At 55.3% G+C, this 23,741-nt stretch overlaps 1 protein-coding gene across 2 annotated transcripts in view; it reads left to right on the forward strand.

The window, feature by feature from the left end:
• Nucleotides 1–23,387, forward strand: part of DRD2 (dopamine receptor D2) — a 61,357-nt gene extending 37,970 nt beyond the window's left edge. The window contains exons 2-8 of one of the 2 annotated variants that reach the window (XM_069468905.1): nucleotides 8,637–8,952; nucleotides 14,981–15,090; nucleotides 16,135–16,271; nucleotides 17,330–17,520; nucleotides 18,442–18,528; nucleotides 20,051–20,378; nucleotides 22,076–23,387. In XM_069468905.1, the coding sequence (XP_069325006.1) occupies nucleotides 8,668–8,952; nucleotides 14,981–15,090; nucleotides 16,135–16,271; nucleotides 17,330–17,520; nucleotides 18,442–18,528; nucleotides 20,051–20,378; nucleotides 22,076–22,269 (1,332 nt within the window). In that variant the 5' untranslated portion in view covers nucleotides 8,637–8,667 and the 3' untranslated portion in view covers nucleotides 22,270–23,387. The remainder of the gene's footprint in view (nucleotides 1–8,636; nucleotides 8,953–14,980; nucleotides 15,091–16,134; nucleotides 16,272–17,329; nucleotides 17,521–18,441; nucleotides 18,529–20,050; nucleotides 20,379–22,075) is intronic. The other variant, XM_069468906.1, reaches the window with a different exon arrangement.
• Nucleotides 23,388–23,741: the final 354 nt, after the last annotated feature.

Consider the following 23,741-nt stretch of genomic DNA (forward strand, 5'->3'; position numbering starts at 1 on the left):
GCAGCAGCGAGGATTTTTAATCAAAAGGCAGCGCACGCAGAGAACAGCACCGCCACCCGCTCAGCCTCACTGGGGCCCTTCTCCCCACCCCCTCCCCACACTGAGTCACTCCAGCTAACAGTTAATTAATTTGTGACACTTTGACAGTTTGTGAGGAGACATTTTTACAGAGCCATCAAAATCCGCAGGGATGGGGCTGTCAGGCAGACACCCCTTCTTGCATTCACTGTGTCTGCAGACCCCGCCTCACCCCACTGTGGCCCGGCCCCGAGGTCTCAGGCTGCGAAGCCCTGAAGTCTGCCACTGCCTGGGGCTCTTGGGTGCTCCACACTCCCCGGGACACCTGGGCAGACCCAAGGACACCTGGCCACCTTGGGGAGCAGCAGAGAGCGGGGGAAGGAGGGTCTGGGACTAGATCCCTGGAGGTGAGCAGGCCCTGGTCACACTCAGCCCTGGTCTCCCCCCGCTCCTAGACAGTCTCACTCACGACTCCTCCCTAGCTGGACAAGGAGCTGGGTGCACTCCAGCCTCTCTCTGGGGACACCTCCGCCCCACCCTCACCCTCCTGCCCTCAGGGAATGCTCTGTGGTCCTGGCTGGTGCTGACGTGAGGAGATGGCTCCTGGGTGGCCTGTTACGACTTCTGTCCCGCAGTGTGGGCCAATCTGGACCCTGTCAAGCCCTGGCCCCGCAGGCCTTCCAGAAGCCCCGAAGCCACCCCCACCAGCTCTGTGCTTCCCTTCCCACAGGCTGCATGTTGTCTCTGACGCCTCCCCGCATGCCTGCGCTCACTTTCATGCACACGCATTCCCTCTCTCTTTCTCTTTTTTTACCCAGTGCGCTATAACTCTGTGTGCCACAGTGATGGCCCCAACCAGCTGCCACTGTGACTGGGACCTAGAGGTGGGAGGGGAGATCTCAGAGGAGGCTACTGGTACCCCTGGAGAAGGCCCCAGGAGGAGAAAAGACTGCAGGACAGAAAAAGACGTAGGGACTGGCCCCTTCACACGTGAGCGAGATACGAGCTCCGCAGACATCTCTCAGACGTTTATGGAGCACGCAGCATGGGCAGGCCCCGTGCTGCGGAGCGAGAACACCATGGCAGTCAAGACAGATATGAGCCTTGCACTGCGCAAGCTCGCAGTTGGCAAGAACAGACACCAAACAAATCATTAGACAAATAATGATTTAATTACACCTGTGCTAAGTGGCGCCAGCGAGCACATGTGTTGTGAAAGCATTGAGCAAGAGGACGGGCCCTGAGCTGGACTGGCACAGGGCTTCCCTGCAGAAGGGGCTGGTAAGATCGTCCTGCAGGGTGAGGAGGAGGAGGAGGCCAGCCAGGACAGGGATCCAGCCGGCAGGGGGCCGGCCTGGGCCTGGTTATGAGTTGGGATGCTAGAACCCCAGGGAGTGAGAAGGTGGCTGCCTGTGTGGGTAGGTTTGTGGATTTGGTGATGGGAAGTCAAGCAAGTGCCGAAGGCTGGGTCCTGTTTTTGCTGTGAGGTAGGAGGCAAGGCCACTGCTGGCCAGGTTTAATCCCAGGGAGCAGGAGAGAGGCTCTGAGCAGGTAACCGGGGTTGCCAACCTCAGGCCCTCAAGACTGTGCCCAAACTCCTGGCCCCAGGAGGGTAGGGCCAGGCACAGCCGGGGAGCAGAGTGGGAGACTCATCTAGCTGTTCCATGCTTGCTAAAGAAATCTTGACGCTGTCCCCCACGGATAACGTGTCTAAGCTCTACTGCTGAGCTGCTGCGTGGCCCTGTGCTAGCTGTGTGGCCCTGTGCTAGCTGCCTCTAGGGAGCTCCAGGTTGGACTGGGAGGCTCACCATGCCTGGGGTGTGCGGGGGGGGGGGGGGGTGCAGGCGGCAAGCGGGAGGTGTCAGTGTGTGGCCTCCCCCGCCACCCGTTGTCACCCCTGAATGCTACTCTAGGCCACTCGCTGGGCTACCACAAGCAGGCTCCCTCCGCTCAGGTCTCTAGTCCACACTGGTTTCCTCACAGCAGTGCTGAGGCTGCAGTCCGGAGGGAGTCCAGGAGCCCCGCACGGGTCCCCTTCCATGTCAGCTGGGAAAAGCATCGGTGTTTCTTCCCTCAGGAGTGACCACTGAACTGAGGCTTGGGCCAGAGCCACAGCCTCACCATGCTGCTCCCCTGTGCACTGGGCCTGGGAAGCCGAGAAAGCCCTGCAGGGGTGAGGATGGAGGAGTAGTGAGCCCTGGAGGTTGCCAACACCCGTCACCCCACCTCCACGCCCTAGGCTCTTCTCCAGCCCAACATTCCTCTCCATTCCTCCTCCTCCTCCTCCCCATCTTCCCCACTTCCTCCTCCCCAGAGACCCACCACAAGCCCCAGCCCCAGGGCCCAGAGGGCATCTGTGAGGCCTGGCCTATGGTTTGGGGAATGAGTTTTCCATTTCCTCTTTCCCGGGCCAGAGTGCACAGGGCATTGTTCAGTGATTCTTCTCCTGTTCTCTCAGGAGTAGGAAGGAATTGGGGTGCCTACCCCTCTCCGTCTTCCATCCCCACTCTGCCTTTCTGCTGCTGCAGGGGGTTCTGAGGAAGGGCCCACCCCCACATCTCGGCCTGGTCCTTGGCCTGGAGGAGCAGGAGCAGGAGCAGGCAGCCGGTTGCCCAGGTCTTGAGAGGAGCCCCCTGCCTGCTGCCTCCCATTTCCATCCAACCCAAGTCACTCCAACAAGCTGCTTTTGAGATGCAAATGTGAAATGCTTTTTTCCCTCCCCCTCCCTCTACTTTTTCATTGAAATGCTTTAAATCTCAGAAAAGAGGAAAAAAATGATGTGTTTAAGACAGCAGTGTCTCACCTGCCATCGAGCCTGATAAGGAATTGTTAAATTTTAATTAGACAATTTGATTCCTTCAAGTGCCAAACTTTCAGGGAAGGCAGCACGAAGCCTTAAGCTGAGACGGAGGCACAGGAAACAGGGTGCTGGGCTTGTGCTGCACCGAGGCTCCCGCGCCCCCACCTCCCTGGCTCTGTGCCCCGGACGGCACAGAAATGAGAGAGAGAGTCCTGGACCCACCAGCTTTCCTCCCGCGTCCTGGCTGCTCTAGCAGATTGGCCCTTTTGACCTCACCCCACCAGCCTGGGGACTACAGGTGACCACACTCTCCAAGCTCTTCCTTAGAGAAATGGCAGCCTCCAGCTGTGGCGCCTTCAAGGAGCTTTTTTCCTTTCACCACACTTGAGAGAAGCTGGTTTCTGTTTACAGGCTGGGGAGCCTGCCGTCCGGGGGTGTGCCTGGGAGGGCAGCCCCCCATGCCCACATCTACTCCCCGAGGCCTGCCCATGTCCCTCCCCTCTTCTACTCCCCATCAGCCGTCAGCTGGTGGTCTCAGCAGGGGGCCTGCTTCAGATAGCCTTTGGTGGGCCAGATCAGCTTCAGGTATTTGGGTTCGCCCAGCACCTCTCAGTTTGAGAGCTGGCTAATTTTCAAATTAGACCACACACAGAAAATAGTAACATTTATAAGGCACACAGGGTGAATGGCAGAGGCTGCTGAGGTTAGAAAGGCCGGGGTCCGTGGTCCTCTTGGCCTGCCATTTACTCACACCTTGACTCACTCCAGACATCTTGTTGGGATGCTCTGCTTGAAGCTTCTGAAGAGAGTCGGTATTACAGCAGGCCGGGGTCAGGCTGGATGTTAAGGAGATCATGGTGGGCAGGGGTGCTGAGTACCAGAATGGTTGATTCTGGAAGATCTTTTAGTAGATCTTTTCCCTTCTGAGCTAGGGCAGAACAGTGATGACTGGAGACAGATGAGGAGCAGATGATCTCTGGCACTTTGGTGGCCTGAAGCTCGCAGGCCACTCTCAGCAGTCTTCCCCTTCCTCCTGGCTTCCGCCGGGGCAGCTGAGAACAAAAAGCTCAGGAGGCCCCAGGGACCCTTGTCTGCAGGCATCTGCCTGGGGAGGGTGTGGCAGGGAGCAACAGGTGCCCCGCTTTGCTGCACAGGGAGGTGGAGATGGCACTTTGGGGGGGAGGCAGCCACTCCTTGAACGAGACCAGCACAGGCATCTACAGGGTTAGCTACTCCGTCCCTCTCCTGAGAGACAGGATCAAGTAGCCACACCTGTAAAAGCTGAGAAATGGCAGTGACCACACACATATTGGTGCTCACTAAATACTTGTTGACTGGGGACTGTTATTTGGAGCTTTTGTGTATGAGGCAGAAACCACCTGGGAGGAAGAAGGAGGTGGTAGAGGGTGGTGAGCAAGTTGATCATATTTTCATAAATCCAAATTAAAATGATTGTTCTGACAACAGATTTTTAAAAATAATATGCAATCTTAATTATCTGAAAAATCTTACGAATGCAAGAATAATGTACCATGAATTAGACTTTTTAGCCAATCTCCTTTTTAAAAAAAGAACAAGAAATTCAAACGGTCATGGCAAATCCAGGGTGCCAGGTTCTGTGTGGCTTGGCATGGCCCCTCCACAAGCCCCAGAGTGAACAGTGCTCTCATCTGGCTTCCTGGGAGCCCGAACCAGGCCGGCACTCCCGGCACAGCCCTGAGCTGCCTCAGTAGGAACCTTCCCTCCACTTCCTCCTGCAGGCACAAGCTCAGCCTGATGGAGAAGCTCCTCCCTGCGCTTTCTCATGGGATGGGCCTTCTCATGGGATGCCCCTTGGAGCCCAACAACCTGTGCAGCCCAGAGGCAGGAGGCAAAAAGCAAGGCATGGGCTGGAGCTGCAGCCAGGGAGCCCGGGACTGCCAGGTTTCCTCGGGCCTCCTGAGAAAATGCCAGCAGGGAAATGCCAGGTCCTGTATTTTATCCGTTCTAAGGTGCACCTCCCCCACCCCCATTTGTGTCTCAGAATTCAGAATGCATTTTACAGTGGATGACATCTTCAAGCTGTATTGGGGTTTGATGGCATTTTTTTTCTTTCCTAGTGGTACATGAAATGATGGTGCATCTCATTCAATTTTGTCTTAGAGCCTATGAAATGTGATGATTAGCATTACAGTCACAGGCTATAGGAGCTGGGCCAGGAGAGCTGGATCTTCCAGGCCAGCTGCTACCCCATTCCAAGGGTCGCTTAGGTTTGTCCTGCAGCCAGGGCCCAGGGACAGGCTTTGCCTTTTCTTTCCTTTACTTCCTCCCAGGGGTTTGGTTGTTGCATCTTGGAACCCTTCCCCCTTCATCCAGCCGCCCCACTACCCCAACTTTCAAGGATGGCCATAGCAGGCAGCGGGTGGTAGCAGCAGGAGCCCGGGAGGACCTGTGACCCTGGTGGGCTGCATTTGGACAGCACCAGTCACTTCATCTCTCTGAGCCTCAGGCTTGTCTGATTGCTTGTTTCATTTAATTCTTTTGCTTACATTTTTCTTTTAAGAGATGGGTCTTGCTCTGTCGCCTAGGCTAGAGTGCAGTGGCGTGATCATAGCTCACTGCAACCCAGAACTCCTGGGCTCACATGATCTTCCCGGGACAGCTTCCTGAGTAGCTGAGACTAGAGGTGTGCACCACCACACCCGGCTAATTTTTGGATTTTTTTAGAGACACGGGTCTTGCTATGTTGCCCAGGCTTGTTTTGAACTCCTGGCCTCAACTGATCCTCCGCCTTGACCTCCCAAAGTGCTAGGATTACAGGTGTGAGCCACCATGCCTGGCCACGGTTTGATTTTTAAAGTTAACATTCTTGAGGGCTTACCTGTGCTGGGCATATGTGCATCGTTTTACTTAATCCTCACAACAATTATTACTATCCCTATTTTGCAGATGGTAAAACTGAGGCTCAGGAAAGCCAAATAATCTGGTCAAGGCCCCAAAGCTAGTAATTGGTAGAGTTGGGACTTGAACCCAGGTTTTTTGGTCTTCAGCTCATCTGTTCTACCAGCTCCTCTCATGCTGGAGACCTCATCTGGAAGGGTGAATGTGCTGGTGCCCTAATTCCTGCTCAGCTTGATATATGGGGAGAGCCAGCTGGGCAGCCCCTGCTTATGAGAGATGGCAGCCCCCAGAAGGTAGGATGCTGAGGACATGGAAGGGACCAGGGCTGGTGCTGGGGATTAGAAGAGAGCCTTGTAACCAAGATGCTAATAGGGTTTACAGGCATTTAGGCATTTTTTATGTTTTCCTATTTTTTTCTATAAATATACTACATATGTATCAGCAAAAAGCAATAAGAACAATCAAGAATAAATGCTAAATTAGAAAATTAAATACAGAAGGCCTTTTCACAGCCTTGGGTGCAGGGACTCGGCCTTGCCCTGTGAGTAACCAGCACTCAGGGGAATGGGTGCTCACCTCCAACATCTGACCCATAGCACGCCCATTTGCCATCTAAGTTGTGCTCATAATTTTAAGTCCCAGTTACATCATCGCTCCTCTGAGAGGCTCCCTGTGAACACCCCAGCCATGAGCACGTGTGCATGTGCTCTCTGATTTCCAAACATCAGCTGTAGTGGATGCTGTGGTGTGCCCCGCCCCCCTTACCCGGAGGGCTACAGCCCTCATCCCCAACTCCCGGGAGTGCTGGCAACCGACAGTTCATGGCGATTGCCCACTGATGAGGACAGAGGCCTCTTTCAAGGTCACACCATTTCCCTGGGCTAGCCACAAGCTGTGACATCTATGAGAGGGGATTAAGGGCCTGACTCTGTTTCCCTAATTTAGGCCCGACCAGGAGAGGGACTAAGGAGGTGGGGGGCAGGGCAGAGAGCAGGATGGGGGCAGTGAGTGTGCCTCGCATGTCTCCAGGCCCCGACAGTGCTTTATGCCCAGCAGGTTCAATAGATGCTGATTGAGTCAATCACTGTCAGAAGCAGCCCTGGGTGCTTGATCAATACGTAAGCGCAGGTCTCCTGCTGTGTGCTCCAAATGGGAAAAGGGACCAGTTGGCTTTGCAGAATGCGGCATCAATGTGACGCGTGCTTCATTACCTTGGAACTGGAAGACTTGCTGCACGGTGGCATTCCATGTCACCCCACATGAAATTAGGCACTTTGCTTTCCCCCCAGACTCCAGAGTGGTGGTGCTGGGCTGACACATCCAGCCTTCCGGCCCTCGGCAGGGGAGTATGGATGAGGTGTGGAGGTAGACAGACCCTTCTCCACCGTCCCCTCTGACCCGTTGCAGTAGGTGTGCCCTGCTCACTAATTAGGACATGGCACCGCCTGGATGGCATAAACTGATGGTTTTCAATTTTGGGTAGCAAAGCCCCTGGAAATCACAGTGCTTTGCACAGAATGCCTTGGAATGCTGATAAATTTAATTCTATTGTGTGAAATAGGAACACTTTTGTTAGCAGAAGAGCCAACTATATTACGCATGCATTATGTTTCAATCACAACCAAAACACAGGCTGTCAAGCTCGTGTACGCCAGGTGCCTCCTGAGTCTGCTGCCGAGCCCCTCAGCTCCCTCTTCTCCCTCAGTCTGCTGCCGCCAGCCTCCCAGAGCCCCAGGCAGAAGTCACAGAGTTGTCCCCGACTCCTTCTCTCCCTGGTTGCCCATCCCCCTCCCAGCCCACATCTACCCAATGAACAAGTACCATGACATGGACTTCCAAGCTGGCTCCTGGTTCTGGACACGCCTCTCCATACTTCATCCCAGATTCCCAGAGGACACCTCCTTCGGGAAATCTTCCCCCCAGGATGAGACGCCCATTCCTCTTATTGCATGTGTCTTCCCAAACCTTGTCATCTCTTACTTGGATTCCTTCTACGGTCTCCCAGCTGGTGTCCTGCTTTCACTCTGGGCCCCTCCCATCCATTCTCTGCACTGCAGTCAGAATCATCTATTCCAAGGTCTCTGAAATTTAAAAAAAAAAAAAAAAGGTGTATCTGATCGTGTGGTTCCCGCTACCCTTAGGATCAAGTATAAACTCTCAGCATAACTTTTAAGGCCCTCTATGATCTTGCGTGTCGCAGCCTTCCCAGACTCAACTGTTGCCAAGTCCTTCTGCGTTAGCTATCCCGAGTCTCTTTCAAGCCTCCACCGGGGCCTGCCCTCTAGCTCTGTGCTCTGCATGTGCTGCTTCCTGGGTCCAGACCCTTCCCCTTGACTCCCCAGTCTCTACCAGGAAGATTCCTGCACTGCCTTCCTCTCCTCTGCAAGGCCTTCCTTGAATACCTAAACTAGCTTGTGCATCTCTCCCCATCCTATTTCCTAGTCCCTACCACCCGTAGATTTAATTGCTTGATTAATTAAATTGCCTGTTGTTTCTTCTGGAATGTGAGCTGCAGAACCATGTATATTTTGTTCCTGCCTGTGTTTCTGGCACTATATAGAACTGTGCTTAATAAATATTTATAGAAGCAAGAATGAATGAATGCCTATTTCTCTCCTACCGCTGGAAGGTGGAAAGCCGAGCTGACTTATCTCAAGTCCATGGTGCATGGGACGTACTTAAGAAGTGTTTGTTGAAAACGAGTGAATGACTGATCAGCGCTGTTCAAACTCATCTTATTATACTTGAAAAAAATTATACTTGCTCATTTTTTTCTACCATCTGTAAGAACTTGCCAGCAAAAGAGTGGCACGGGGCCCAACATTTTAAGAAAACTGTTGGCTGCAAAACTTAAGCTAGTGCCAGGGGTTGGTTTCCGCCCCAGAGCCCTCGGTGGGAGACCCTCTCCTCACACCCTGTGTCCATTTTTCCTGGCCAGAGCCCGGCCACCCTGTGGCTCCGCCGCCCCGATGGATCCACTGAATCTGTCCTGGTACGATGATGACCTGGAGAGGCAGAACTGGAGCCGGCCCTTCAATGGGTCGGAAGGGAAGGCGGACAGGCCCCCGTACAACTACTACGCCACGCTGCTCACGCTGCTCATCGTCGTCATCGTCTTCGGCAACGTGCTGGTGTGCATGGCCGTGTCCCGCGAGAAGGCGCTGCAGACCACCACCAACTACCTGATCGTCAGCCTCGCGGTGGCCGACCTCCTCGTGGCCACGCTGGTCATGCCCTGGGTTGTCTACCTGGAGGTAGGTCGGGGCCCCGCCCTGCTCTGGCGCCTTCTCCAGGAGGGCCCTGCCCTGGGGCCTGGACTGGCTCTGTACAGCAGGCTGCCTGGTGCTTCCCCAGGTGGGCTCTTCCTCTGCTCTGGGCTCACTTTTTCTTCTTATAAGATGGGCAGATTGTCTCCTTAATAATCACAACTACCAATTATACAGTGCTTAGTAAGTATCAGGCCTTGTGCTAAGGGCTTTTTATGTGGCATTTTCTTATAGAACCCTCACAACACCTCAGAGGCTGGCGTTACTATCACCATTTTGCAGATGATGAACCAGGTAGTCAGGCGTTACTATCACCATTTTGCAGATGATGAACCAGGTAGTCAGAGAAGTTAGGTGACTTCTCCAGCATCACACAGCTGACAGGTCCAAACTGGAACTCTGTCTGGTCCCAGAGCTGGTTCATTAGGTCATGTTAGAAATGGGAGTACTGGTGAGGCTCCCCAAGGAGAAACGTGTTTGTGCTCCCAGGCCCGAAACCTTCATTCCTCTCTCCTGCTTCAGAAATGGGGCTGCTGCTCTAGGCTCCCCAACCTCCTCCCTTCCCCAACCTCCTCCCCTCTCCAGTTTGTGCTGGTGGCGTGTCCAGGACCTCAGGGTAGAGGCTGCCGTGAACTGTGCTGGAGCCCCCTCCTTAGGAAGAGCCATGCAGTTACCCATTGCTCAGCCCAGGACAGAGCCCAGCTGTGCACCTCTAATGGGGAGTAGGCAGCCCCTGCTACGGTGCAGACACAGATCCCAGTAATCCTGGGAGTTGTTACTGCTCTTCTCACTTGCAAATTAGGAAACAGAGGCTTTGGAGAAGTTGCCTTTCTTCCCCCAGGACACAGCAAAGGGAGAATCTGTGATGGAGAAAGCCTGAAGCAGGGGCACCCTTCAGGGATGGCAGGCAGGTGTGGGAAGGTCTAGGGAACGTCAGTGGGCACAAGCTAGATCCCGCCCCTTTCTTGGCCTGGGATGCTGGGGTGGCCTGTTCCGGGCTGAAGCCGGCCTGGGAGTCTGGGTGCACAGGCAGCTGATCAGGCATTCAGGAAAGGGCCACCACTCAGCCCTCGGAGCCATCACCTTCCTGCCCCGGGCAAGACAGGCCAGCCCCTGCCTGGGAGGAAGGGCTTCCATTGCTGAAGAAAATACAGGCCCTTTGGTGAGGAGGGCGGCTGGCTGAGAGTGGCACACCTCCCTGTCCCCAGGCTCCAGCTTCCTGCTGTCACCACCACCTGGTCCACAGGGAGGGCTGGCCCATCACCCCTTGGATTTCTTTACCACGACCAAAACAGGCTGCAGCTTTCAAAATGGCCTGACTGGATATTAAGGAAGAATAAAAGGAAACACAATAAATATAAAACAACACAAAAACGCAGGTGACACAGGCCAGGGGTCCACTTCCTCCGTGGCTGACATGTGCACGAGGCCCCCAGACTTTATTCATCTCACGTCCTATCTGAGGGCCTCTCCCCGGGGAGCCCCTTCTTAATGCTTAGGCTCGATCCCTTCCTGCCCCTTGCGAAGGAGGGTCCTCGACCTGAGGCCATCAGGAGAAAACGGTAGAGCAGACAACCTGTCTGGGCGATAACAGCACCTCCCTCATAGCACTGCTTGAGAATCAAATGAGTTAATATGTGATAAGGGCTTAGCACAGAACTTGGCACACAGTGAGCACTATGCAATGTCAGCCATGGTGGTGATGATGAAGATGAAGATGACGGGAGGGATCCAGCATCCCTCCCGATAGAGAGGACTCTCCCCTTCCTCTCCACCCCTCCCCATGCCTAGGCGAAGAGGCACTCTCTTCTCAGAGGGAGGCATGTCCTGCCCCTGGCTCTGGGCATGGGTTCTCTTGGCTTCCAGACCCGCATCCCTACCCAGACACCAGGGTGGGACAAATCTATACACGGACTATATCGGATTCCCAGGAATCTGTAAGTCCTTCAAGCAGATATTTTTTTTTTTTTTTTGAGACAGAGTCTCACTTTGTTGCCCAGGCTAGAGTGAGTGCCGTGGCATCAGCCTAGCTCACAGCAACCTCAAACTCCTGAGCTCAAGGGATTCTGCTGTCTCAGCCTCCCGAGTAGTTGGGACTACAGGCATGCGCCACCATGCCTGGCTATTTTTTTCTATATATATATTTAGCTGTCCATATAATTTCTTTCTATTTTTAGTAGAGATGGGGTCTCGCTCTTGCTCAGGCTGGTCTCGAACTCGTGAGCTCAAAGGATCCACCCACCTCGGCCTCCCAGAGTGCTAGGATTACAGGCGTGAGCCACCGCGCCCGGCCCAAGCAGATATTTTAAACATATTTGTTCACCATTGTTTTCAAAGTGAAGCTGAGTGTTTGGGGGGCAAGGTGCAGAAGACAATCGCACAGGACGGCGCCCAACTCTCCTGTAGGATCTCGTCCAAACTGGAGCTGGGCACCAGCCCTGCTTAGAGGACATTATCTCAGCTGTTCACTGTCTCTAGAGAATGTCCCCAGTGGAGTCTCATGCTACCCTCATGTCCTGTCAACAACCACACACTGTTCTCTCTCCCAGAGGTGCTCTTGTCATCCAGAATATTCCATCCTGTTCCATTTCCAGTGAGGTGAAAATGCCCCCTATAGCCTGCCATGCTGGTACCTGCCTAGCCCAGGACTAGGTGTGCGTTATTTATCCTGCTCAGTACGTGGAAAGCATGCTGGTTTTGCAGTGAGGGGACTGGGTTCAACGCCCGACTCTACCCCTTTCCACCCAGATAGCTGTGGGCGGAGTTCCTGAGAGGTGACAGCCGAGGGCCACTGGTCTGCATGTGCCCTTGCATGCGGGCCTGGCAGCACTGTGAGGTGAGGCTCCTGTGTGCATTTATTTTCCAGATGAGATGAGATTGAGAAGATGAACAAGGTCTCAGAGTTAGTTATCCACTCACTCAGTCAACATGCACTGAGCGTTCTGGGTCCTGCCCCCATCCTGGGGTTACAGCTGGGGCACTGGCCTGCCGTCCATGCAGAGGAGACAGTGGAGCGGTCCCCATAGGAGGTGTGGGGCACGGGCCCCGTCTGGGGGTGTCAGGGATGGCTTGCAGGGCGAAGTGAGCTTTAGGAAGAGTTATCCAGGGGAGGGAGGACACACGTGCATTCTAGGCAAAGCCACCCAGCAGGAAGAGGGGGTAGCTGGCTGGAGGTGTCCAGGAGAGGCGGTCATGTCATTTGTCTCTGAGGTTTACTGTCTGCATTCCATACATACGAGCATGAAGTGCTTGGAACAGTGCCTGACACGTGGTGAGTGCTTAGCATTATGAAAATTGTTATTGGGATTTAGCCAAGCCAGCACAGGCTCGCTGGCTTTACGTGAGCAAGAATGTCGATGAATGAATAATGCCCACAGGTGTGGAGAAAAGAGCCCTGGGAACGACTAGAAAACCTGGGGCCAGTCCATCCTCTGCTGCTAAATCACCAGGTGATCTTGGGCACATCTGCTTTCTTCTCTGACGCTGAGTTTGGCCCTTGAAATGATAATCTCTCCTTTTCATGTCTTATGTATACCAAGTACTTTTCACATAATTATGACAAGCTAGAAGGTCGCTTCTAAGGCAGCTTAGGAAAGAGCATGGGATGTGATGCCTGGAGAACCTGGTTCGAATTCCAGACCTGCTGCACTCTTGCTGGGTGACCTTGGCCACACTACATGGCCTCTCTGGGTTTCAGTTCCCTCATCAACGAATGGGGATAAGCAATGCCTTCTTGTAAGGGCTTTAAGTACAACAGATGAGGTAAAGTGCAGTGTCCACAGGAGGTGTTCTAGAAACAGTGGCTACCAATACATTCTCTTGAGTCCACTCTCCAGAGCAGCTGCTCCTGGGACCACAGAGGAAACCCTACCTTCTTCTGGGCCACCGACAGGCCGCTGGGGTGGTCTAAGATTCCCCTGAAGGCAGGGACTCTGTCTGAATGGCTCACAACTGTATCCAGGAGTCTAGGATAGAGCCTGGCACAGTAAGTTGCTCAGTAAGTGTTTGTAGGAAAGAGGGACGTAGCTGGGAAGAGGGAAGGAGAAAGGGAGGATGTGGAGGACCCTGATATCTCAGACCTAGATCCCCAAGGGCGTGAAAGCAGCTCCCAAGAACCCATCCTAGGAGGGGCTACAGGGTGGGGTGTGAGCCAGGTGGGCCTGGGACGCTGCCCAGTGGTGCCCTAAAGGTAGACTCTGTTTACTCCAGGGAAGCCCGTTCTGTACCCTTCCAACCCACCCCCGACCGGACATCCAGCCGTCAGCTCCTGCCCACCTGGTCCATGCAGCCGCACAGGGCCCCTGTGTGGACCCCAGGAAGACAGTGCCACACAGGAGGCTTCCTGTCTTCTGGGGAAAGCTGCTGTTCCCCCCACACGAGACGACAGCAGCTTCATTGCCCATCATTGAGCTTAAATGCCAACATTCGGTTTTATGCCTGGGAGCAGAAGAGAGGGCAGCGATGAGATGAGCAAGGTTATAATTAGCGCTGCTGCGCGCTGTGCTGTGACACGCAGTCTGCCCCGTTCCAGCCGTGGGAGGGGGCTTTCCCACTCCTCCCTCCCCCTATTGGTAGAAGCCAGAGGTGTATTTGCCTGTCCCGACTCCGTCCTCAGGGACTGGGGCTGCTCCACACTGCCAGAGCTGCGGGGCCAGCCTGCTGTGTGAGCGCGTGTGTGTGTGTGTGTGTGTGTGTGGGTATGAATGGGAGGGATGGGGGTGTGCAGGTGAACGTGCGTGGTAAGGGGTTTGAGAAAGAGAATGCGTGTGTGTGTGTGTGTAAAACGTTCTTCTTGCGGGAGCTAGACTCCTCATTTCCCATCACACCACGGACAGCTCATGACAGCCCCTCTCCAGCCCACTCTGGTGTTCCTGCGGCTCCAGCGGATCTCCCTTCTTTCGTTCTCCTGCTATAATAAGCAGCAGAAATTTCCTCCCAGTGTCTCAGAGCAGCAGTGTCTCCACCATTGTTCTTAACAGATCATTTCTGGGCCCCGACTCTGCCACGTACAGGGCCAGCCACTGCGGGGCTTGCCTGGCTCCCTGAGAACGTGGGCCAGAGCAGGACCAGAGGCTGAGCTGAAAGGCCTTGGGCGAGTCGCTGCAATTTTCTGAGGCTCAGTTTCCTCATCCGTAAAATGGGTGTTCTAAAATTATACCTGGGATTTAATTTATAGAGGTATGGCTAAGTGATAACACAGGGTGGTCAATGCCATTGGAAGAAAAGTTTAATGCTACTCACGGATCTCCTAGAAACGAGAGGCTCAGCACGCCAGGGAGGGCCGCAGGAGGGAACGCTGGGCTGGCGTCAGGAGAGGAGCGCTCAGGCCGCAGCCTAATTGGGTTCCCATGGGAAACACAAGGCAGGGCAGAGCAAGCAGTTTAGGATCAGCTACTGTGAATAATTCTGGAGGGCTTTGGGCTACAGGGGTGGTCCCTTGTTTTCTGGTCCTGGCACGATGTGGAGCAGGGGAAATATTGGCTCAGTCTGTGAGAGATAAAGGGGGTGCGGGCTCGCGTTTGGGAGCTGTGCTCTCGGGTCAGTCACTGCCTATCTTTAGGAATTAGCTAGCCCTGGGAGGGCAGTTTCTCCCCAGGGTTTATTAGGCCCCCAAATGCCAAAGCATCAGGAACACAGAATAGGAAATGTAGTCCACATAGTTGTCTCTTTGATGAATGGATGCCAGAGAGACAAATGCAGGATCTAAGGAAATACACGGGGCATCACAGATTGAGGTTCAAAGTTGGGGCGCTCAGTGTAAGTTGGTTGTCTTTCTTCTAGCCCAGTTCTTGACACAATGTGGCCTTATGTGTCTGGGAGAAGAGACGCCAGAGCAAGGGCCTCAGACACCCATGGGCGCCACTCCCCCTTTCTGCCCGGATCCCGGCCAGGGACCCACAAGACTCCTGCAGCTGCCCTCTGAGCCGTGTCCCCATCTGCCCCAGGAGGACCGGGCACAGGACCTAAGCGAAGCTCCCCCTCCTGCTACCCATCTGTTACGTTGCTTTGTCCCCAGGTTGTGGGCGAGTGGAAATTCAGCAGGATTCACTGTGACATCTTTGTCACCCTGGACGTCATGATGTGCACAGCCAGCATCCTGAACCTGTGTGCCATCAGCATTGACAGGTGAGCCCAGCCAGAGTGGGAGACGTGACCCTGGCCATTCACCATTCCAGCCGCCCCACCTCTCCTCAGGGTCAGGCTCTGTCTGTGACGCTGCATGGCTGGCTGAGTGCATGTGTGTCCATGTGTTTGTGTGTGCATGTGTGTGCATGAATGTGTGGCTAGCAGAGTACGGACTCCCTAAAGAGAGGGCATCTACGAACGGTGAGGCTGCCAAGAATACCCAGACAGTGACAATATAACGGGGAAAGCATGTGATTCTGACGGAAGCCCTAGTTCTATCATTTCCTATTTATGTGACCTTCGGCAGATTGTGGAAGTTCTTAGAACTCCCAGTTTCATTTTCTAGAAACCAACAACGATGACACCTGCCCCATGACTGAAGTGCATAACTGCATAAAATGTAATCATGCACTTTATGTCCACCATGGGACACAGGGCGGAGGGGCCCAGGCTATGCCCACTTTGCTGAGCTGCATCCTTGGAGCCTTTTGCTAATTTGCACAGATATGCCACTGGGCTCCCAGAGGCCCTGGCCCCAGTCCCTTCTCGGCATTCTTGGAGGATGAAATAAGTTAATGAATGAGAATTTCTGGGTAGAGGAATGTGAGGGAGGATTGTAAGCAGTTGCTAGTGTTATTATTTCCTGCTAAATGGGGCTTAACCCTTGCTCTGAGGAGCCTGGCTACCAGTTCATCACAAACACTCCCACCTTCTGTGGGCTCAGCACAGGTGCAGAGGGTGTAGTTTCAAAACCATACTGGTGCAAAAAGACCCACCCAGGTCATGACCCTTCAAAAATCCTAAAATCCAAGTAGTGTGCTTAGAGTAATAGCTGGCCAGCTGCGAAATGCTCAACTGGGCTTTGCCACTGTCCTCGCTGTCTGAATTTGGGGACAGGAGGGAGGGTTGAGGTGGCATATCAGGCTTCCTAGAGTGGGTCACCTGTCCAGCCCCAAGGCCCGGGACTGTCTCTGGTGTGTGTGTGTTGTGGAGTGAGGGGTCCCTGGGCCTGCACCCCAGATTCAGGGTCCCCCACTCTTGCAGGTACACAGCTGTGGCCATGCCCATGCTGTACAATACGCGCTACAGCTCTAAGCGCCGAGTCACTGTCATGATCGCCATCGTCTGGGTCCTGTCCTTCACCATCTCCTGCCCGCTCCTGTTTGGACTCAACAACGCAGGTGAGACCTGTCTTCGTTCATCTGGGGCGTAGCTGGCCCAGCAGGAGCTGAGTCCCTGGCACAGATGTGGGCATGGGGACCTACTTGCCACTCTGGACTGAGGCCAGGCTGGGGTCTTGGGCCAGGACCAGGTCAGGCAGAAGAGGAAACAACGGCCCAGACACAACAGAGCTAGATAAGGAGTGGGGACAATGGCCCAGGAGGGTGTCTGGCAATTTCCAACTTTGTTTGTTAAATTGAAGCAGGCCAGACAGCCTCACAGGCTGCGTGTGTGTGTGTGTGTGTGTGTGTGTGTGTGTGCTCGCACACACAAACATGGGGGCGTCTATTTTGGGCTTCTCTCACCCCTGACAATGGTGTTTTTGTTATGGGGCTGTAGCCCTCAGGGCAGGCTGAGCCCAGGGCAGCTGGAAACAGGTAGCGGGTGAGCCGGCCACGTGCCCATTTCTGTGGGAGGCAGAGTCGGGAGTGTCTCGGGCAGAGGAGATGCAAAGTGCCTGCCAGCCTGGAGCCTCCTCTTGTCAGGGAGCCAGGAGCTGCTGCAGGTGCACCTCTGTGACCATAACCACACAGGGCACAATGCAGACTTGAAACTGTGGTACAATAGCTAAATGTCACAGGAATTCTGAGCAGCGGGAATGGGTCTACATATACTTGGATTGATCTGGGAAGACCCTGAGATTGAGACGTCTGGTAGACCTGGAAGGGAACAGAGAAATGTATAAAACACATTGGAACACAGGTGAGTTCAGAGAACAGGACCAGGTTATCTTTTTCCTAAAATTAAAAGTTGGCAGTCCTGCCCCCAGTATGAAGGAAAGACTAAAATAATGGTTTACTCTTTTAAAATAATTTTCTGGCATCATTTCGTCTGAATACTCTGGCTCCACTTGTGCACCCACAGATGACAAAACTAATGACCAAGTAATGACAGCAATAGTAATGGAAACCGTGGAAGCAGTTGGTCACACTTAGCTTGTTGCCCACAGTTGTGTTTTCAATACTCTGATTTACGCCGCCCATTTATGTACATCTGTCTGGGGCTCTCCCTCCCCCAGACCAGAACGAGTGCATCATCGCCAACCCGGCCTTCGTGGTCTACTCCTCCATCGTCTCCTTCTACGTGCCCTTCATCGTCACCCTGCTGGTCTACATCAAGATCTACATCGTCCTCCGCAGGCGCCGCAAGCGAGTCAACACCAAGCGCAGCAGCCGAGCTTTCAGGGCCAACCTGAGGGCCCCGCTCAAGGTCCGAGACCACCCTCTCCTCCGAGTGTCCCCACCTTTTACCAAAGGGCCTTGTCCCTGCTCAGGTGGGGGCTGGGACACCACGCCAGGTTGAGGCCCAGGCTGGAGGAGCTCTGAGGAGCTGGGCAAGGGCAGGATTTGAAGGCCCGGACGGCGGGAGAGGGGCTGGGATCTGCAGGAGTGGGAGGTGGGGTCCGCGGTGCGCACCAGCTGGGAGAAGTCTTTGCTTGAAGATCTCTGTGACCAAATGCACAGCTCTTTCCTGGTGCCCCCTTGGCTCCATTCTGATCCGTCCTTAGCCTCTCCTTTCCCCAGCCTGGTCCTTCCATCCCTCTGTCCCTTCCTCTAACACCCCCATCCAATTACCCTTACCTTCTACACTCTGCCCTGCCCACCACGCACACCTCCATCTTCCTCGCCTCCTCTTCCCTTCTTCTCTCCTCTGCTCTCTTTCATCTCCCTCCTCTTGTGCCTTGTGAATTCTCCCCTTCTCTCCGCCCTCCCCAAAAAAGATGTATGTGGGCATGGAAGGAACAAGAGCTTTTAGGTTAGACACATCAGGTTCAGAACCTGGCATTGCCACTTTTTTGCTGAGTGACTTTGGGCAAGTTGCTTAACTTCTCTGAGCCTCAGTTTCGTCATCTGTGAAATAGGAGTCGTAATCCCAACCTCACAGGGTGGTCCTGAGGATTCCATGTCAGAAGGGACGTGCGGAGCCTAGCATGGTGCCAGGCCCTCAGCAGGTGCCCCCTTGTCCTGCCCACCTCTTCTCATGTCTATCCCGACCTTCACCTGCCACCGGCCCCGCCCTCCTGATCCCTGAGCCCCTCTGCCCCGTCTGAGTTCTCCGCGGACTTCTCCGCCTTGGGTTTCTCCCGCCTCCCACCGCCCCGTGTGACCCGTGTGCCGGCTCCCTCCACAGGGCAACTGCACGCACCCCGAGGACATGAAACTCTGCACCGTTATCATGAAGTCTAATGGCAGTTTCCCAGTGAACAGGCGGAGAGTGGTAAGTGCGCAGGTCAGGGACCCAGAGCCAGGTCTTCCTGCCCCTGCGGAAGCCCGCTGGCCGTGGCTCTGAGCCCTCAGCAGTGGGTCAAAGGGAGAAGCACCTCCCAGCACCCGCCACTTGCCTCGGCTGAGGGCAGACCCACCGTGCAAACCTCCAAGCAGGCGTGGAGTGAGAGCCCTCGACTCTACGAGGCACAGGCCCCGAACACAAGGAGATGGTGGGGAGAAAGGACTTGGCCCTAACAGTGTAATAAAAATGATCACGGCCATTCCCATTTCTCAAATACCTGCCACATGGCTATTATCTCACCAAATCCTCACCACGACCCTGGGAGGTAAGTCTCATTCATCCAATTGATTTTCAGTTTACAGAAGAGGAAACAGAGGCTCAGAGAGGATAGGTGACTCAACCAAGTCTCAACAGTTAGTGACACAAAACGTATTTAAGCCCAGACCTGTGTGAGTCAGAAACCCAGGCCCGTGTTCTTTCCCCTGGCACGTGCTGCCTCATGGGCAGGCAGGTCTGGGGCTGGCGGCGGGAGCCGGGGAGGGTGGAGCAGTGCAGGGGCGGGTGGCGAGGCACAGTCTGTGAGTACAGCCCAGAGGGACACAAGCATGGCAGGCCCCCAGCTCTGCCCAGTGACAGTGGCACCAGGGTCCAAGCAGCAGGTGTTTTATCCCCCAGGTGGACAGAAAATGGGACCAGGGAACCCAGAGAAGGCCACACAAAAAGCCCAGGCCAAGTGTCCTTGGGAAGCAGGGTCCCCACCATCCCACCTGCACTGCAAGGGCAGGACACTGAGGAGCCATTTATGAGGCAGGTGCCAAAACAGGGACTTAGGAGCAAGGCCATGGCAGCGGCCCAGTTATACACCTGGGCACACAGTGAGGCCACATTTCAGGAGCTCAGACTAAGACCTCCAAAGCTTTAAAAGGAGAGCCTAAGGCAGAACCTGGGAGGCCCTGAGTGGACCCATGCCAGGGCCCTGCAGGGCAGACCAGCAGGGAAGACACGGGGACCCAGGGGTCAGCGGCACCTGGATCTGTCCAGCCAGGAGGATATGCAGCCCACGAGTGTGTGCTGGGGCAGGTCCCCACAAGGCAGGAGCACTGGGCCCCGTATTTCAGCCTGGCAGGGAGAGCGGGGTGGGCGCCCTCTGTGCAGTTAGGACAGGAGTTCCTAGAGGCAGGACTGAACATCACTTAGCTGTTTATCCCCAGCAGCCAGCGTGGTATCTGGCATACAGCTGGCACTCAGCAAGTGTTGCTCAGGTTATGAAAGAGAAGTGCCTGGTACTCAGTCCCCACAGAATGGTTATGGGATATTGAGGCTGCATAACGACTGCTGTGGGAAGGGGGCCGGGGACAGTCCCTGCTTCCCAGTGATTGTCCTCCTTGCCCCCTGGCAGGGTGATCCTGTGGCATTTGCAGGAGTCTCCAGAGGGGGAAAGGGAGGGGCTGGGGGGCTGATGCCCGGGAACTGGTCTGGCTTTACCTGGAGCTCTCTGCCTCTGGTGCAGGAGGCCGCCCGCCGAGCCCAGGAGCTGGAGATGGAGATGCTCTCCAGCACCAGCCCCCCGGAGAGGACCCGGTACAGCCCCATCCCCCCGAGCCACCACCAGCTGACTCTCCCCGACCCCTCCCACCACGGCCTCCACAGCAATCCCGACAGCCCCGCCAAACCAGAGAAGAATGGGCATGCCAAAAACCACCCCAAGCTTGCCAAGATCTTTGAGATCCAGTCCATGCCCAATGGCAAAACCCGGACCTCGCTCAAGACCATGAGCCGCAGGAAGCTCTCCCAGCAGAAGGAGAAGAAGGCCACTCAGATGCTCGCCATTGTCCTCGGTGAGTCGGCCCTCGCTGCTGGCGACAGCCGGCCTTGCCCAGCCCTGGCTGGGGAAAGCACCCATCGCTGCAGGTCCCTTTCCCTGCCTTGCCCCTCCTCACTGGGACTGGCATTTCTCAGGCACAGGCCAAGGCACTTGTACACACAGCCCTATTAGGTAGATTCTATGACTGTGCTCATTTTACAGATGGGTAAACAGAGGCTTAGAGTGTAGTTATATAACTTGACCAAGAGCACCCATGATTTGAACTCAGGCCATCTGACTCCAGAGCGTGTGAACTTGACCAATCTATCATAATGTCCCCAGAACCTCACATGTCCCCAGGCAAGTCGCTGTCTCTCTCTGGTCTCCCTGTGTGTAGAGTAGGTTACTTCTCAGCGTTGTTGTGGCAGGCCGATGACATACAGTTGGTGGAAGCACTTTATAAACTGCAAAGCAGTACACATAGGTAATGATTATGGTTTTTGTTACTATCGCTATTGTTGAGGAATTGGGAAATTCAGTTCACTTGCGCTTAACCTGTGCGACCACAGCTGTGAAAAATAAAGGGGCCTTGAGAGGCAGCCCCTGATCTAAATGAGGGGGCAGCCCTGTCCGCTAGGCAGGGCTTTTGAATGAAAATCTCCTAGAAAACTGTATCATAAAGCTGAAAAATCAAGGGGTGGACTGACATGAGTGGCTGGGAAAAGGAGGACCTGGAGTGACTGCCTTCCACCTAGCACCTGCGATCCCCTTCGACCTCCCGGCAAGCCCGGGATGTGAGTGGTGCAGGTGTTACGGCTCTTGGTTTGTGAATGAGCACACGGTCCCAGCAGGGTGAGGGCCACCCAGGACCATGGGCTGGGATGTGGCAGTGTGGGACTGAAGCCAGATCCTGTGCTGCAGGGAACAGGGGCTCTGCCCTGTAGCCCTGCCCCTTCCCGACACTGCTCCGCACCTGGGCAAGCCGTCTGTGCCTGCAGGGCCGTCGCATACATGCTGCCTTTGTGCCGAGGGTCCCACCTGAGCAGGAGGTCCTGGAGAAAGCGCATCTGAGTTAGATGGCAGGGCAGGTGGACAGTCAGCCCGGGTGAGAGGGTGTGGTCCAAGGCAGGGACGGGCAAGGGTGTAACCACCAAGGCGGGGGAAATTGGGGGAAGTCTGGAGCAAGACCCTGGGTATTTGGGGACCTGAACAGACTGAAGTTCAGCTCTCAGCTTTGCTGCTCAAGAGTGAGTGACCTGGGACGAGTGGCAGAGCCATTGCGAGCCTGTTTCCCATCCACCTCATAAGGGTGGCGTGAGAACTAAGTGACATAGGTACTTAGCGCTCCCTTTCCCCAAACCATGTGTCCCACACTGCCAGGAGCAGATCCCCTCCACTTCCAGCTCAGAGGGAAGACATTGTTCTCAAAGATAACCTAGAAGGAGAATAGATATTTCCATTTCTACTGGCTGACTTGCATCAGAACGGTAACCTTTCGGATTTGTTTTTAAACCAAGTATCCTTCCCTAGGAGGTATTATTATACCCATTTGACAGATGGGGAAGGTGAGGCTGAGGGAGCTGAAGGGACCCTTCGCTGCACGTGGGCCTCAGAGGCAGGTCTAGAATCCAAGACCGGGACTCCTCTCGCAGTGCTCCTGGGCTGCAGCCTGCTGTCTTGGGCACAGAGCGGGGGTGTCCCTGGCCGCGCTGACCATGCCCTCTCCCGCAGGCGTGTTCATCATCTGCTGGCTGCCCTTCTTCATCACGCACATCCTGAACATACACTGTGACTGCAACATCCCGCCCGTCCTGTACAGCGCCTTCACGTGGCTGGGCTATGTCAACAGCGCCGTGAACCCCATCATCTACACCACCTTCAACATCGAGTTCCGCAAGGCCTTCCTGAAGATCCTCCACTGCTGACTCTGCTGCCCGCCTGCACAGCAGCCTGCCTCCCGCCTCCCTGCCCAGGCCGGCCGGGCCTCACCCCTGCAAGCCACGGGCAGGAAGGCCTGGGGTGGACGCAGCCTTCTGCTCACCCCGGCAGGCCCTGCAGTGTTCGCTTGGCTCTGCACCCCGCACACCCTCACTCTGCCAGGGTAGTGCTAGGGAGCTGGGTACAGTCCCAGCCCTGGGCTGGACCACCCGGCTCAGGGGCAGCTCCCAGGGTCCCCCTCCCACCTCCAGGCCCCCTCTCCTTGGCACCAAAGATGCAGCCATCTTCTTGACCTTTCTCTGGGGCTCTGGGGTCGCCAGGGGCCAGAGTCAGGGCCCAGAGGTGGAGCGCTCTGTGTTTGTTAGGCTTGGCCTGGGGCAGGCAGTGGGGAGAGGTGGACAGTTCACACCCCACGAGGCACACACGAGGGAAGCAAGAGCTTTTGCCAAGGACCCAGGTGACCATTCAGTCCTCGATGACCCGTGTACATACCAGACTGCAGGACGGACCCCAGAGAAGACCAAGCCAAAAATCTCAGCTCCCACCTCCACCCCGATGTGAGCCTCTACTGTCCACGTCAGTGGGTCCTGGCACGTCCCACCCCGTTACAGCTCCCCATGTGGTTTCCACATGCTCTGAGGGGAGCAGCCCTAATCTCGAAGGGCCCCAGGAACATCTGTGGGGAGAGGAACCCCTGGCCCTAGCCCACTCTGCCGCCTTCCGACGGCCTCAGATGCAGCCCCTCTCATAGCGGGTGTGGCCACCCGGGGCCAGTAAGGGAAGTCGGCCTTGGAACCATGTCAGGGCCCGGGCCGGGGGGCGTCTGAGGTTCTTTGGGGGCTGCCTCCTGCCACATCTGACGCAAAGACACTTTCCTTTTCTATTCTCTTTGGTGTCTTCTCTCTCCTGTGTCCCCTCCCTTCCACTGCCTCTGCCTTAGAGGAGCCCATGGCTAAGAGGCTGCTGGATACCGATTGGCCTGGCCTGGCCCTGCCCTGAGGGAGGAGGGGAAGCTGCAGCTTGGGGGAGCCCCAGGCCCCAGACTCTGTAACATCACTCCCCATGCACCAAACTAATAAAACTTTGACAAGAGTTGCTCTCCAGGGCCCTTGGGCAGAAGGGAGCAGTGCCACCTCTGTCCTCAGCATTCAGGTGTCTGGCAGGATCCTCCCCGAGGGCAGCCAGGTGGTCCCCACCCCTCTCCCTCCCCCTCTCAGGTCCTGGTGCCCCAGAAGGGCCATCCTTTGCCTTTCTCACCCACTGGGGCAGAGAGGGCTTCGTGGAAAAGGTGGCCTTTGAGGTGTTGGCTTTGCCTGTGTCTGTCTCTGTCCCCTGCCCTGACTCTGTGTCTCTGTGTCCCTTGCTCTGGTGTAGGCTGAGGGGAGCAGGGAAGGCCCCGAGTGCTGTGGCCTGGAGAGGTCTCCCTCCCTGGGCCTCCAGAATGATCCACAGCTCCAAG

Source organism: Eulemur rufifrons, chromosome 6, assembly GCF_041146395.1.
Source record: "Eulemur rufifrons isolate Redbay chromosome 6, OSU_ERuf_1, whole genome shotgun sequence".
NCBI classification, from domain to species: domain Eukaryota; kingdom Metazoa; phylum Chordata; class Mammalia; order Primates; family Lemuridae; genus Eulemur; species Eulemur rufifrons.